Source organism: Cnephaeus nilssonii (genome assembly GCF_951640355.1).
Source record: "Cnephaeus nilssonii genome assembly, chromosome: 2".
NCBI lineage: Eukaryota > Metazoa > Chordata > Mammalia > Chiroptera > Vespertilionidae > Cnephaeus > Cnephaeus nilssonii.
Window position 1 is genome coordinate 48,437,355 of NC_137073.1, and position 17,809 is coordinate 48,455,163.

The 17,809-nt window shown below is 38.5% G+C and overlaps 1 protein-coding gene across 2 annotated transcripts in view; it reads right to left on the bottom strand.

Annotated features, from left to right (window-relative positions):
- Positions 1-17,809, bottom strand: part of KCNN2 (potassium calcium-activated channel subfamily N member 2) — a 366,279-nt gene that overhangs the window by 142,514 nt on the left and 205,956 nt on the right. The window contains exon 3 of one of the 2 annotated variants that reach the window (XM_079760741.1): positions 666-868. In XM_079760741.1, coding sequence (XP_079616867.1) covers positions 666-687 — 22 coding nt within the window. In that variant the 5' untranslated portion in view covers positions 688-868. Of the gene's footprint in view, positions 1-665; positions 873-17,809 lie in introns of those variants that run through there. The other variant, XM_079760742.1, reaches the window with a different exon arrangement.

Consider the following 17,809-nt stretch of genomic DNA (forward strand, 5'->3'; position numbering starts at 1 on the left):
GCACCGCTAAGGATGGGGAGCCCCCAGGCAGTGCAGCCAGGCTGCAGGGGTAGGAGAAAAGAAAGGGGTGTCCCTCCCTTCCTTCCGTGTCGCGCTCCCCTCTCCCCCACCTAACTACTGCCGGACGTGCGGTCCGGATCACCTGCGCCGGGTACTGCAGCACGTTGGGCCACCCGGCCAAGGGTCAGGCGCAGGGACAGTGCGGAGCCCGGCCCCTCCGCCGCCGCCGGGCACGCCCCAAAAGGCTGCAGCACAGCAGCCCCCTCGCTCCACACCCACCTCTCCCCAACTGTCCCGCAGAGAGTGGGCTGCGGCTGCCGGGCAGATAACTGTGGGGGACCCGCTTTGGAGAGAAAAAGTTTGGCGACTGGCTACACGAGGGCTCGGGAATAGCCACGGGGCCCGAGCCTAGGTTTGTCCTTAAAATCAGCGCGGATCTTTCCCGGCCGCTCAGCGCCAGTGCCCGGGAGTCGGGATGGGTGGCGCGGAGCTCTCGCCCTAGTGATCTGCGGCGCGGGTAGGGTTAACGGTTTGACACACGGGCCCGAGGAGGATGGGGGCGGGGCCGGAGAGGGGGATCCCCGCCAACCGCGGGAGGAGCCCGCGCGGGCTTCCCGGGTCCCCCTGGCGGGGGCGGAGGGCTTTCCCCGCTACCGCCTGCTCACATTTGCGCCTTCTGCGGAACATGAGGGGCTGGCGCCCCCGACCGCCGGGTGCCGGGCTCTCGCGCTCAGGCCCTCTGGCCGCCCCAGTGGGTAGGTCCGTGGGTTTCTGCGGCCGTGGAAAGGAGGCTTGCTCGAGGGTCTGGGGGGCTGCTCAGCGACCGCCGGCCGCCAGCTCCTCCTCTGTTCCTCTTCCTCCGCCCCACCTGCAGCACAGACACAAAGCAAAGGCGGGTCACCTATGCGCAAACCCCAAGCATCTTCCTGGCCAAGCCCTGACTGCTGCGGCGGGCGCGAGAGGGGCCTGGCGCGGGCTGATTCACACCGGTAGTCACAGCCGGGCTGGGAAATTACTAATAATGATAACTCGGGCTGAATAATAGCTGCCCGAGGACAATGCTGGATTTTTGCTGGAGTTAGGTATAATTATTTTACTCCCCCAATAAACCAATAAAAATTGCATTTTGTGTTTCACAAATTCCCTGTGATGTGTCCTTCTCTTAAGCAATGTACCAGAACAAAGCAGCGGCGGACCCTTTCGAGGATTCTTTGTTACTGCTCCATCTGAAGTCTTTATCGTTTGTTTTTCTTTGTAACTTGAAATTTCCGTCTCCTCCACCCAAACGAAAGAAATCGGCCAGTTGAATATTTATTTCCGTTTTTAAGTGTGATTTTAAAGCATGATTTTTATACTAGAGATAATAATGAATTAGATACACCAAGAAATTAGAGTGAAAGCAGATCACCCTCATTAGGTAATTAGAATTCTCAGCTGGATCCAATTTCCTGATATTCTACTCGCACTGCACCTGCCCTGAAGTTGCTTACCACGTACCAGCTCCGTGTGTGTGTGTGTGTGTGTGTGTGTGTGTGTGTGTGTGTGTTTTCAAAGCCATGGAGTGAATAATTCATTTTAGGTTATCCTTTGGACATGGCTTAAACAATTTTAATTTTTTGTACGTGCAAGTAAAAACATCCAGAAGAAGGGGGAAGGGAGGAGGTTTGCTTTTATTTCCACAGTCCTCAACTTGACATAATGAATAGTGTCAGAACTTGCATTTCTCAATAGTCAAGAATAGAATTCGTATGGCTAAAAATTGGAGACAGCGTTTCATTTTTATAATCTATTAGGATTTTTGGCAGTTTAATAGAACTTGTTTGGAATTATGAAGCTCATTGAATCTTTGGGGTGGCTGAGTAGATACCGCATGAATTGTGTGGTGAGAATGACTATTAAAAACAATTCTTTAAAAAAGAAAAGGAAATAAAACAATTCTAATGAGTAATTTGGAATTACAATGAAAACTTCCAAATAAAAGTTATTCACCTGGTGTGAAACAAAATCCAACTCAATCACAATATTCATCACATTTATTTTCACTTTATAACAAATTATACAGCTGCCTTCTAGTTGCTCGATGATGCTGATTGAGAAGAAGTTTGATTTATCCTTACAAACCTAAATACTTCAAAGAAATGTTTTCATGAAAATTAATTAGCTTTTCATAAATTTAGATGGAAAATTACATAGACCACCCCCAAAATATGTAAATATTGTTACCAGTATTACATTAGATAGGTTTCTAGGGTTAACAAAATATCCTAGAAAGGTAATGGCTGCACCCTCTGTGTTGAACTGACTTTCTCAATTAGCAAAGTCAAGGCTTTCAAAGAGGTTCCATAAACAAAATAACAGGGAAAAATATTGTATCATTTTTCATGTATATTTCCATGCCTTAGGATGGCATTAGGTGCAATGCAATTGATCATGTAGAAACAAGGAGTGTTTACTGAGATTCATGGCATTATGTGTGGGATTCCCACTGCTCACAAAGGGGGCTCAGGGACGGATGGAATGCACAAGGTAAGGAAGAAATAGAGATTTGCACTACAGCTTGAGGAACTGTCAGAATAGCAAAACTCAGATTAAAAATGCTTGCACCTAACCAATATTTTGAAAAAGCTCATGACGTAATAATGTGAAACCCACTGTGATTGGAGGGGGAGAAAAGTCCATCAGATATTTATCTTTCTGTTTTCAGGAATCATCTGATCACACACTCAAAAAATCACCTTGCTAATAGATGTCTGCATTTGGGGAGTTTGATAACCCTCTATTAGTATGATGATGAAAAATCACAAGATGTCCCAGCAGCCGAGCCAGCATGGCTCAGTGGTTGGGCATCGACCTATGAATCAGGAGGTCATGGATCGATTCCTGGCTAGGGCATATACCCGGGTTGCAGGCTCGATCCCCATGTAGGAGGCCACCCATCAATGATTGTCTCTCATTATTGATCTTTCTCTCTCCCTCTCCCTTCCTTTCTAGAATCAATAAAAATATATTTTTTAAAAAGATGTTGTAGCAATTTTATGTTTCATTTTTTTGTCTGAATCCTCCTGACTTTATTGTTTGTGGCATCTTACACTATTGGGTTATGACATGGGGCACACTTAAGAGATTCTTGTTTTCATCATTCTTCTTTTCTTTATAAAATTAACAAATGAATTTTAAGCTAAGATATAAACATTTAAAATATGTATGCTATATGTCTACTGTAATCTTGCTCCCCCCCCCCACATAGGATTGCAGAAATACATGTAATATATAAAGTTAAGCAATCAGAACAACAAAGACGATATTCTTCCATGTGGATAGTGCCTAGCACATAATAGGCACTCATTTATATTTGTAAGAGTGAGGAGGCGAAGAGAGAGGGAGGAAATGAAGAAGGGTTGAAGGAAAGGTCGCAAAACAACGGCCCACAACCTCCAATGATAAGCTTTTGGAAAATTACATTTGCTTCTCTTTCTGCCAGTAAGATATATAAGTTGTGAACTTTCTCTAGTTTAACACCAGAGGTCCTACTCATCCATGAAATGCATTTCAAAACTAATCAATTAAATACCTTTATTTCCACCAGTATAGCTATTTTGTAAAAATTGTCTATTTTTTCCTTATATACTAGAATAATTGCTTTCCCATATTTGTTGTATTTCAAGATTGTGAATATGCAAATACACATAACACTCTCTCTCCAACCCCCGCCCCCCCAGACATACATACTTAACAGTCTTAGAAGAATAATTTTCTCAGACTTCAGGGACTTGGGGGAAAAACTGGTTGTTTGCACTCTGGTTCCTTATTTTATTCAGATTTATATTATGCCATTATTTATAATTCTCCTATTCATAGGAATTTTTTTTGTCAGTGTTCCCTCTCTTTGTTGTTCCTTAAAAAGTAGGACTCTCTTGAATTTGGAAGTTTCAGATCTATATCCAAAGGCAGCCAGAGCAGTAGAGGCAGGGGTCCAGGGCATCTGTGCCCCACACTGCAGGGTGAGGGAAACAAAGTAAATGTTTTCCTGAGATTTTCTTTTTTCTTTGCCTAGGTGAGTAAGTTATTTGGTGGTGCCAAACACAGACGTGATAAGCTTCAGCCTCTCTGGACTTAGCCGGCTTAGCAGTCAATGCAAGTGGGAGTCAGGGCACTATCCGAGTTGTTTTCTTAGCTAAATTTCCTGGAGCATAACAATTTTTTTAAAAGTCATCAAACGGCTGTTATTCTTAAACCACATATTGCCCTAGCTTCATACAAAATTTACTACATTTAAAGAAAACATTAGAATAATATTTATTATAGTTGTTCTCTATTCTTCTGCATTGTGATTAGAAAGTATCAAGACCTGAATAAGATTATTGATGATAGTCTTGCTAATTTTAGTAATACTACTCTTATTTAGGAACTGATTATCATGTTAGGGCCTATTCACTAACTTCATTAACTTTCCAAATTTATCTACTCTCATCCTTGTCCCCTATTACTTCTCTGCTAACTAGAGTGTCTAAAAAAGTCTCAGCAGTGCTAGAAGAAAAAAAAACAGAACCTATACTAGTTTTGCTAGTAGAATTGATCTGTTATGTAATTAAATAGGTGAATAGGTTGAAATTATTGACTATGATGTCTTTTAAAGATAGTCTGTGGATTTCATAAACAAATATCCCTTGGCACTTAGAAACACGCATCCATTCTCATAAAAATATTAATGGACAGCACATTGTAGTTTATAAAGCAGTTTCTCGTGTGTTATTTTTTTTTGAATCTCATTAAGAACCCTTATGGAAGGTAGAAAAAGTTTTATTATCTTTATCATAGGTGATGATAAATAACACTTGAGATGTACTGCCTGAGCTGCCACAGATCACATAGCTAGTGAGTAGCAAGGAATAGCCAGACTTCAAACATGGTCTTCTGATTCTGTCTGGTGAGTCTGTTTAACATTCTCTTAGCCTTTCCTTCATACAAGAATAACCTATTACTCAATCAACTCATACAGGCTTGCACTTTACTGATAGGCCAGGAATGGACAATAGTGACTTAACATTACCATTCACTGCATTTGAATAGCCTAACTGACATTTCCTCACTGGCTTGATTGGGATTCTGTGATCCTTAACTATTGTCCTCTTGTTGATTTCATTTGAAGAGTAGAATAATATATAAGGATCTAATACAAGTGTGGATGAAATGGCAGGAATGTAATCATGCAGGTCCAAGGTGCCTAATTAAGAAGTATTTTTAGAAAAACATATCCTGGTCTATTCATACACAGTATTCTGTCTGCTTTGCTGGCAGCTTATGCATTCCTTATTTTTGGCAACATCCATAATACAAGTTGAAGGCCAACAAAGTGTACATATTGACACATGCAATGTCCATTTTGTCTTTTTATATAATGAGGGAGAAGGGACAGACTCAAGCTCCCTGCCCAGGGGCTTAGAGGACCTTGTTTGCAGTCTTACAGAGATCCAGCCTGCCTCCCTGGCTTCTCTGTGCCCTGGAAGAGTTGTCCTCTCTTGTTGTTTCTCCCTATATTCCAAGAAAGGAAGTCAGGCTGTGTGCCATAAAGAGAGAGAAACCCCTGTGTCTCACAGCTGGGGTCAAGAGTTAACACATGTGGGGCCAAAGATATGCAAATCCATCCCTAAATAATGAGGTCATATCGACCACCTGGTGATCCCAAAAGTTCCATGGTTGCTCAATACTAAAATATAATGAGGCCACAAAAGTTCTCCAAGCTTTATTTCCCCTGAAATCCAATATATTTTCCCAACATTGTTTTCTTCTCTTTTAGGATAAGGACATGCTATTCATTATCCCTTTTTTTTCTCTCTTCCTGTTAATACTATTCCCGTTATTCATCAGTTCTCTATGGTTTTCTTTTTTCTTTTCCACCTCTTTCCAAACAGGCTCAAGAAATCTATCACCCTTTGTTTATTTTTATCTTATTTTCTCCCTATCAGAAACTATTTGTAAAACCCCATCCCCAAATAATTGTCTTAGGGCAAGGAGAGTTGGTGCCTACTCAAATAAAGAGAAAGAACCACAATTTTCTAATTTGAATTAAACATAACAGTGTCATCAGCAACAAAACACTCTAAATACTGATAAATTTTCTTCAACATTTGCCTATTCTTCCTCACCTAATATACCAGGTTTTTATCCAGCATAGTATTTTAGGGCTGTAAAACTCAGTAGCACATTTTCTATACCATTTTAATTATTAATGTACAATAATTATCCATATGTACCAAATGATATAAATAATACATCATACTAGGAAAAACACACAACATATATATAGTAGACAAATGTAATGACAAAACTCAATATTTGACACAGTGTTTTGCCCTTGCTACATGTTTAATTAGTTAAAACTATTAAATACTTTCATTCACAAGCCAAGTTCTCTTAACAAGGGGTATTTCTAGGCTCATATAACTGAAAATATAATTAGGGAAGACTTCAGTGCAGATTTATTCATATGTTAAGACACCATCAGCGTTCCAACACTTTCCTTGGATCTCTTCCCATCATTGTCCTCCTTTATATATATTGGCTTAATCCTCATGTTATTTTACCTTAAGGTAGGAAAAATGACTCAGGCAGTTCTAGGCTTCTAAAGCACACTCCATCATTCAGAGGAAAGCAGATCACCCAGTCTCAAAGCAGCTAAGTTAACATACTAGGCCCTGAACCATACTTAAAGAATGGTTAAAGGGAGGTATAATAAGAATGACTCATGGAACAAAGAATACTGATAAAGAGATAGAAATTATTTAAAATAATCAAATGGAAATTCTGGAGGTGAAAAGTATAGTATGCAAAAGAAAAAAATCATTAGAGGATCTCAACAGTAGATTTGAGCTGGAAGGAAAATAAATCATTGACTTTGAGGACATCACAAATGGACATAATTTATGAATATAGATGCAGAAATCCTCAACAAAATATAATCAAACTGAATACATCAATATGTAAAAAGTATGATATATATATATGTGTGTGTGTGTGTGTGTGTGTGTGTGTATATATATATATATATATATATATATATATATATATATATCAAGTGGGGTTTATCATAGGAATGTAAGGTTAGTTTAACATCAAAATTCAATTTGTGTAATATAGCATGCCAAGAGAATAAAAGACAAAACCATATAATCATCTTGATAGACAAAAAAAACACACACATTTGACAAAATTCAAAACCCTTTTATGATAAACATAGCCAACCAACTAGAAATAGAAGGGTATTTTCTCAAACCTATAAAGGCATCTATGAAAAATTCACTGCTAATATCATAGTTACTGGTGAAAGGCTAAGCTTCCCTCCTAAGATCAGAACCAAGACAATGTCTGATCTGTCTGCTTCCATTAAATATTGCACTGAAAGTTCTAGCCAGTAAATTAGGCAAGCAAAAGAAATAAAAGGCACCCAGAGGGAAAGAAAGAAGTAAAACTATCTCTATTCACAGACGACATGATTTTGTATATAGAAAACTCCTAAGGAATCCACTAAAATTTTATTAGAACTAATAAGTTCAGCAGATTTCTGGATACAATATTAATATTTAAAAATCAACTGTATTTCTCTACACTAGCAATGAGTAATTTAAAAATGAAATTTAAAAACAATTTAATGTGCAATACAATAAAAATATTTAGAAATGCACCAACAAAAGTGCAAAACTTTTGTACAAACTAACAAATATTGTTGAAAGAAACTAAATAAGTCCTAAATAAGTGTAGAGACATGCTATGTTCATGAATTAGGAGATTTAATATTATTAATCTACTGAGTCAGTCAAATTCTTAACAAGATCCTAGTTGATTTTTTTAAGAAATTGACAAACTGATTCTAAAATTTACATGGAAATGCAAGTAGCCCAGAATAGCAAAAACAATCTTGAAGTATACAAACACATTTTAATTACTCACATTTGTTGAATAAAAGCTTCCTACAAAGCTATAGTAATCAAGATAGTGAGTAATAGCAGAGCTCATAGGAGCCTGGATTGTGAGATGCCTTCTAGAACATGCCTTCTGGGCAATGTAACCCCAACAATTAGAACAATTCCAGGTACCTACTAGGTGCTACATAATGTGTAAAGACCTGAATACATGCCTCATGAATAGTTTACTCATAATAAATACTGATTTTTTCTGAAAGACATCCTAGCTCTTTGGAATATACAAGCTGCTTGATCTCAGCATGTTTTTCATGTTTGTTAAAATGAAAGGTGGGGTAGTCTAAAATTCTTGCATTATGGCAGATAACTTGACAAGTGTCAACTTTACCCATGTCTATGCTATAGACGTTACAATAAAAACCTATTTCTACTTTTTAAAAAAAGTGTGAAATGGAATAAGAATAGAGATCAATGGAACAGAATTGACAGTCTAGAAATAAGCCTTTACATTTATGGTCAATTATTTTTAACACAGGTGCCAAGATAAGTCAATGAGGATAAGATAGTTTTTTCAACAATGGTGCTAGGAAAACTGGATATCCACCTGTAAAAAAACGAACTTGGACCCCTTCCTTGCACCAAACACAAAAATTGATTCTGAATGGATTAAACACCTAAATGTGAAGACAAACAAACAAAACAAAACAAAAACACACTGTGAAACTATTTTTAAAAAGCATATGTGTATCGTGACTTTGAATTAAGCAATACTTTCTTAGACATGACACTAAAAGCATAAGTTGTAAAAGAAAATAGCTACACTGGACTTCATCAAAATTAACACTTTGGTGTTTCAAAGCACATCAACAGGAGAGTGAAAAGACAATCTAGAGTGGGAGAATATATTTGCAAATCATAGCATTCTCTGAAGATGACTAGTAATGGTTACTCATGGCCAGTAGTTGTCTCTGAACACCTTCGCTCTCTCACCCTTTGGTAGCACAGACATATACTTACAGCACGGTGAGACTGAAGCCTTTGTAAGAGGTTATCAGTGGCAATTTTGGAAGTACTATGTATGCTCTCATTTTGAGGGTTGGCAACGAGAGTGCACTCCACAGCCAGCCTGCAGCATGCGGTTCAGCTACTTGAACACACATCTTAAAGGACTCAGCAACCAAGAAGGCACAGCACAAGGTGAGCACCCGGTAGGTGGCAGGACACTTATTTGACATTGACAAGTGACAATAGCACTGGGATCACACTCATGCTCACTTCAAAAGAGAGACCAGGCGAGTCAGAGGCCCTGTTAAGAAGGCAGGGCCTACAGCTCCAAGCCCTCTCACAGATGTTTATCTAAGGGGGTGTGGAGGTGGGTATTGTATCAGAGGAAAGCAAAATTCCTGACCATTTCCCATTCTTACACAAGGAAATAATTTGCTCATGAAGTTTTTTGTTTGCGTTTTTAGCCAAGATAAAAGCCATGTTTTGTTTAAACTTATTAAGTACTTTGCTAAGAGTAAAAAACTTTTTTGTTTTTTTCAAGTTTTTAGTAGTCCCATAGACAATGCAAGAAAGATGTAGGAACAGAACACTTTGTTCTGGAAGATAAATTACATGACGTGTACCAAGCCATTGAAATCAGATTAAGCAAAAAGTGTTTTCTCAGTTATTAAAGGGCGCCCCAAGATAAAGGACTCTTAGGTTTCCTGTTCTAGATTTTTGTCTTTTGCTTATCCCCAGATCAGGACTTTGGAGAACAACAGAGAGAAGGCGGTCTTGAAACGGCTTTTGCTACAATGGTACATGGAGGACTACTTTCCCCTTAGCGGGCCTGAGTGTTGACCTTGCGTGTTAGAGCTCCATGCAGAGGGACGGAAGAAGTTAGCCTCATAGGGATTCACATAAGACAGGGCCAAGAAAGGGCCTTTCACTTCTCCTTTGTGCCTCTCTTTAACAAGTTGCACAGAAAATAGCTTATGTTTACATGTCTCAGGCTTGTAGTCCTTAGGAGGCTCTTAGGATCTATTTCCTTTTTTTTTTTTTTTCCTTGAGAGGAATCTCTGGATTTTCCTAGGAAGCAGCCTTCATTCTCCCAGGCTTAAGGAGATTCTTGGTTTCCCAGTCGTTAGGACAGGTCAGGGAATGAAAGAAGGATGAAGTCTTTCAGATAACTAACTAGAGAGAGCCCAGTTATCTGCAGACTGGAAGAGGAAATAGACAAGAAGAGGAAACATCAGGGTACACTTGAATACATCAATGGATATAACACAGATAATGTCCTCAACAAGTTCAAAGGACAAGGCACTTTGTTTCTTTCTCATCCAATTTCTAAAAACTTGGAAAATTACCTTAAATAAATGTTTAGAAACCTTTCTAAGTCTTCTTCATGTGGCTGCTCTGACTAATCCTTAAAAACACAACTCACTATATGGATTAGCTGTGATCAAATAATTGAATAGATACCCCCTCCCCTGGGAACTGACCTTTAGGCCACTTCACAACGGATATTCCACTTGCTTAGACCAGTGGTCGGCAAACTCATTAGTCAACAGAGCCAAATATCAACAGTACAATGATTGAAATTTCTTTTGAGAGCCAAATTTTTTAAACTTAAACTTCTTCTAATGCCACTTCTTCAAAATAGACTCGCCCAGGCCGTGGTATTTTGTGGAAGAGCCACACTCAAGGGGCCAAAGAGCCGCACGTGGCTCGCAAGCCGCAGTTTGCTGACCACGGGCTTAGACCACATTCCACTTGCTAAGACCATTATCTCTCCCCTCTGGACTTTCCCAGAATCCAGACCTGCAGAGAGAATTCTCTGCCCAGAAAAAGCCTGCTTAGGGTTCTTTAAAAACCTCTGACTCCCCGTCTTTGGGGACTGGCGCCATTTTGGGGCTCAGCCCATCTGGTATCCAGATTACCTAATAAATTTATAATCCCTCACCACTTTGGCCTTGTGTGTTCCTCCTTCAGCAACCCTAACAGTAAGAAGCAAAACTAGAGAAGTATGGAAAAATGTAAAGGAGATATAGTTTTATGAGCTTAAGATGGAGAAGATTTTCCTAAGTAATTGACTAAATTCAACAGACATAAAGGAAAAGACAGCTGATTTGATCTTATGGCAGGATAAGACATCCACAGGGACCAAAACCAAAAAGATGAGTGCCATATTTAACAGACCAAGGATTAATATCAAGCATGTTTTTAAAAAAGTCTAAGAAATTAAGAGTAAAATTTTAAAAACTGGATGGAGGAATAATAAAAGGATACAAACAAGTAATTTAAAAAAAGATGAGCCCTAGATGGTTTGGCTCAGTGGATAGAGCGTGGGCCTGTGAACTGAAAGGTGCCAGGTTCGATTCTGGTCAAGGGCACATGCCCAGGTTGTGGGCTCAATCCCCAGTGGGGGGCTTGCAGAAGGCAGCCGATCAATGATTCTCTCTTATCATTGATGTTTCCATCCCTCTCTCCCTCTTCCTTCCTCTCTGAAATCAATAAAAACATATTTTAAAAAATTTTAAAAAGATGAAATACAAATGGTCAAAGAAAACCTGAATAATCAAGGAAATGCAAACTGAAATAATTTTTTTTCTATTAGATTGAATGATGATACAATATAATGCATTGGTGAGGCTGCAAGAAATCAGCTTTCTCATACACCATAGATAGGAGTATACATTGGTAAAGCCTATTTTGTAACATCAAAATGTTAAATATACAACTTTTCACTTAATAAGTCCACTAATAGAAACCTATTCTTTAAAAATATTTTCATGCATATATTTATAATGATCTTCACTGTAGCATGATACATTACAGAAAAAAAGCAGAATAAAATAAATGCTCATTAAAAAGTATCCTACAATAATTTTTTAAAAGGATGGCTAGGACATATATGTAAAGAATTGGAATGACCAACATTTATCATTAGATTAAACCAAGTGACAAAACCATTCATACAGCATGATTCCACAAATAAAAATTATGTGCTTCTATCCCATATAATAATCCTATATAATAAAAGGCTAATATGCAAATAGACCAAATGGCAGAACAACCAGAACAACTCAACAACCAAACAACTGGTCGCTATGATGTGTGCTGACCACTAGGGGGCGTGCACAGAACATGGCAGGCATCGGCCGCAGCAGGATGGTGGAGCAGGTGAGCGAGGGCGCTAGACCAAGGTGGGGCACCGGTCACTGTCATTGGGGCGAGCCTCTGGTGGTTACTGAAAATTATTTGCTCCCGCATGCCACGGTCCCGCCTGACACTCGCACCTGCTGCCAGCGCCAGCCCCAATCACACCCACTGCTGGCACCAAAGTCGCCACTCGCACCCACTGGCGGTGCCTGGTGCTGGCCCCGATCACTCAGCGCCATCAGTGGGTGCGAGCAGTGGCTGCTGGCCACGATCGCCCCTCGGGGCTTTTCCACCTCCCCCTGCTCCTGAGGGGAGATTGGGGCCAGCAGCTGCCACTCGCACCCACTGCCAGCACCGGCCCCACTCACACCTGCACTGGCACTGGAGCCACTGCTGGCACTCACTGCTGGTGCCCGGCACTAGTCTCAATCGCTTGGCGCCCTCAGTGGGTGTGAGCAGCGGCTGCTGGCCCTGATCGCCCCTCAGGGCTTCTCCACCTCCCCCTGCTCCTGAGGGGCGATCAGGGCAGCAGCTGCTGCTCACATTTGTTGACTGCCCTGGCCCCGCTTGCACCTGCTGCTGGCACCAACCCCAATCGCTCCACACCTTCAGTGGGTACAAACAGGGCCAGCACTGTCAGCTTATGGGAGCAGTGATGGCTGGAGCGGGGCTTCCAACAGACAGGGGATCGGGGACTGCGGTGGAAGGGGCCAGGCAGGGGCCGAGACCCGCCCTTGTGCATACGACAGCCTAGCAGCCCACAGTTTCTTTCAAGGTGCACGAATTCATGCACTGGGCCCCTAGTTTGTATATAAAGTTATAGGAAGGAGACCATCAGGTTGATAATGGTAAGTACTGAGAAGTGGATGTGGCTGTGGGCATGAAGGACAGCTTTTAGCTGTTGCTTGTGAGGTGAGACTTGTACAATAAATACATTTTTAAAATACAATGAAAGGGAGGGGAAAAAAACAACAACATAAGACTCAGGCATGCGAACATACTCTGAGCCTTTTCGTGATCTCTTACATGCCCAGTTCTGTGTTTCCCAGCATTGTAACCAATGGTTCCTAATCCCCACTAGCATCAGGTACAGGGGAGATATGCAATAGGTGTTTGTTGAATTAATGTTGAATTAAAGTTAAATTAATACGAAGTTGTTGCTTTAGGCAAAAAGAAAAACCTAGAGGCTACACAAACTTCCAAAGAATCAGTCTTGTTACTTTATTTATTGATGTATTGAGTAAATTACTGAACTCATAGATATGGACTTACTTTTTCTTTTTGCTTTGTTTTGTTTTGCTTTATGGAAATGTATCCATACTGTGGTCTTTCTCCAAGGTTACTAAATACTCTCTGTTGGTTGCCCCTAAAGTCCAGATACCAATTGCCATCCCAGAGTTAATTAGGCCTCCAATGAAGTTTTTTTTTTCCCAAAATGGAAATGATTGGACACATAAGAGCAAGAGCTATGACAGAATCAGATTCTAGGAATCAGATTTTTATGCAGGTAAGAGGGAATCTAGAGATCAACCACAGGTTGGGTCCAGTTTTACCAATAAAGTACCTATTTACCTTTAGGAGGTAAATGATCTTTGGACCATTAGACGAACTAAAGTAACAATTTCCTGAACTTTACTATAAATAGTTAATTCCACTTAACTCTGGAACTATTTCATCCATCACTGGTTGAGGGGTGGGGGGTGGAGGTGGTTGTGCTCATGTGGCAATAGTTTTTCTATAACGTTAAAAACCCTATGCATTTATTTTATGTGGACAGAAAGTATAAAAGATAAATAATTTTGTATAATCCATGCTAAAGGAGAACTGTGGGCAAAAACACACCCATTAGCTTTTAATAAAATAAACAACCAAAAACAATACACGATTTGAGAAACTTTTAAAGAAAATAAAATGGGTAAAACTAATAGTTCAGGGAGCTAAAAATAGTAAAGCCACATGCAATATCTTCTGTAGCTAATAAATAAGTAGATTTTTCAAAACTATAATCATTGCAAATTAAATGTTTCTAAATAATATTTGTGAGGAACTTTGCAATTGTTAATTTAATACATATTAAGCTTTTTTTTCCTTCTCTAACTTGATTTGCTCATCAATATCTTCCTACATCAGAGGACTTAGAGAAGTTTAAAATTCTGTAATAATACAGTTCCTATTCATGTTCTCATCACCACTCCAGTGAATTTTGATGTATGTGTTTGTATATACACTGAGTGGCCAGATTATTATGATCTCTGAACGCATAATAATCTGGCCACTCAGTATATATATATATATATATATATATATATATATATATATATATATATATATACACACACATATATATATATTAAAAGCCCAGTGCATAAATTCATGCATGCATGGGGTTCGGCCAGCCTGGCCAGGGGGAGGGGACATGGGCAGTTGGCCGGCCTGCCTGCTGGTCAAACTCCTGGTTGAGGGGACAATTTGGATATTAGCCTTTTATTATATAGGATATACAATGAGTGGCCAGATTATTATGTGTTCAGAGATCATAATAATCTGGCCACTCAGTGTATATATCGTATATAAATATAATTCATTGCTTATCACAATTTCTTGTATTCTTCGTCATTCTTTATTTCAACGATGTTTTAATTCACTTTCCATTTAGTGGGGCATACTCTCAGAATCCTTACATCTCTCAGATGTCCTTCTATTGTCAGATGAACAATATATTAGGATATCTGGTTATAGAGTTCTTGGAATGGACTCATTTCTTCTGAGAACCCTGCATATGTTATTTTACTATATTTTAACTGCTAGTGTTGTCACTGGGAATCCAGCTGCTAGTTTGATTTCCTTTCAAATGAAAATAACCTTTGATCTCTGAGATGGAAGCTTTTAAGATTTTCTCTATATTCTTGGAATTGAGAAACTTTTGTTAGGGTCTACTTCAATATATTGGAATTTTTTCCTCATGAATTCTTCTACAGACTTGATGAGTCAGTCTAACAGCTCTCTTCTTTCTTCATGTCAGGGTATTTTTCCTCTGTATATTTTATTATTTATTCTTCAACTCTTATTTTTCCTTTTTTTCTAGAATATAAATAATTCACATTTTTTTGTCCTAGATATGTCTTCCAAATATTTTTTTTTCCACTCAGGATTTTCATTTCTTTGTATTTTTTGCCTGTGTTTTGAGATACAATTTCCATTTAATCTCCTAGAATGATAATGTGGTCCTAATTGTACACATTATTTTAAGTCACTTTATGAAATTATTATAATTTGAGAATCATTCCTTAAGTTTCAAACTCTTTCTGGAAGGGTTCTCACTATTTCTTTAAACTTATATTTTGCAATAATCTGAGATTTATAAAAAATAATATAGAGTTCTATTTAGTCTTCACTCAGCTCCCCTTCATGTTACCATGACTTAATATAAGAAATTGGCTCACATGCTGTGTAGTTTCAGGCTGAGTCCAAAGGCCTCAGAACTAGGGGAGCCAACAGTGTAAATTTCATTCCAAGATCAGGAGACTTGAGACCCAAGAAGAGCCAATATTTCAATTCAAGTCTGAAGGCAGGAAAAGATGGATGTACCAGTTCAAGGCAGTCAGACTGAAGAGTTACTTCTCACTCAGCCTTCTTGTTCTACTCAAGTCGTGATTGATAGGACCACCCACATTAGGCAGGGTGATCTGTTTTACTCAGTCTTCAATTAAAATGTTAATTTAATTCACAAAACTCCCATAGACACACCCAGAATAATGTTCCACCAAATATCTTGACAATTGGCACACAAAATTTACTGTCACAGATGGTAATCCTGAGGGAGTCAAGAAAACTTTAAACCATAGTCTATTTACTAAAACAGAGAAATATATCTCATTTTTAAAGAATTGTCTCAAAAATTATTAAAATAAATATTCTAGTTATGTGACCTTTATCTTAGAATATTGGTTTTCTAAAAATAATTCTAGTTTTCCAAGAAATCAATGTAGTCGGGTTTGTTAAGGCTTTACTATGGAGTACCTATTTGCAGGTCACATATCTTGGTTTGACTGTTAACTCTGAAGAAATCTTTCTGAAGGGAATCTTTCATCTACATCCCATAAAAACAACCAATGTCCCCTCCCTCCCCACATATACTACATGATTTGTTTGAGATGAGAAATTCTGTAATTCTTGATATTCTGTGTAACTACATCAATTCAGCATTTATTTGTTAAAATAAATGCTCTACGGGAATATGTCAATTTAACTTGTGTTTTATGACACTCCTCACAATACCTTGCCTAAGGATGTATTTTAACATGCTATTTGATTAAGTGATTACAAGGATTGTAAAAACACCATTCTGGGGATATAATCTAAAAAAATACATTATGTAAACTTTTTAATTTCTGTTTTATGTCTTATTTTAAACCAATAGCAGGCTTGTGCCATTATCAAGTAAAATTGAAAAGACTAAAAGTTTTTAAAACTTATATAATTTGGCCATAAAAGTAAACCTAAGAATAGAAAAATCTATAAACCTTTGTCATTAGTATTTTATGATTAATGGCATATTTTTATAGAAATTTACATTATACTCTGGTTATTGATCATTTTAATGAAAGATACCTGCTTGGGGAAGCAATATCAACCATGTTGATATTGATGTATCTCTCTCTCTCTCTCTCTCTCTCTCTCTCTCTCTATATATATATATATATATATATATATATATATATATATATATAAAATATATATATATAGAGAGAGAGTTATAGATATATACATATATATGTGTGTGTATGTTTGTATGTGTCAATATGCGTGTGATATACATTATAATATATATATATATATATATATATATATATATATATATATATATATACACACACACATTAGCAATCCTCAAATCATAGTTGTTTGGCATTTAATCAATTCGCTACAAATAGTGAAAATATTTGTACAATAATACATTGTAATTTGGTTGTAAAGTGGGAGGTTGGGAAAACTTAAATAGAACACAATTAAGCAATGACAATCTGCTCACTCTTTTGACAAGTGATCACTTAAATTTCTCTTTTCATAGATGAAGTTAAATATTTCAGGGTGGAATCAATAAACTCTCCTTTTGGGGGAAAATATTAAACTTTTGCTCTATTTCATAATGCTCTTTTTCATTATGAATTGGAAAAGATTTGGACTTTGAACGCAGAAAGTCCTGAATTCAAATCCTGATTAGAATTATGTATCCACAGGCAAGTGTTTCATCTTTTCTAAGCAAAGTTTCTTCTGTTGCAGGTGGCAGAATGAGAAAAACGTCAATTTGTGTTTTATTTTTCTCCTTTTCTCCTCCCTTTCAAGAGAAATCTAGAACTAGAACTTTGTATCCCAGACTGGGGCTCTCTTTATTCAGCAGGGAGAGGCTAATAAATTTGGCTCTGTGGTGTGGTCTAGGTAGAGGTTGCAGACTCAATGCCTACAGGGGACTTGTCTGAAATGAGTAAAGCCTTTTGTGTGTAAGACAATAGGAGTGGTGGGGGTTGTGCCAACTGAGAAGTGCCTGCCCCACCGGAAGGAAACTGACCCAATTCATCTCGAGCTAGCTGTTGCCATCCACGTCTGTGGGGCCAATATTGCCAGCTTTCCTGCATTTTTAAGAGAAGCATGAAATCCAACGTTTTATGTTAGCCCTTCTAATTTTTAAATATTTGTAGCTTTAAAGATGTTTCAAATACAAAGGCAGAAGTCAGAGTTTGTTT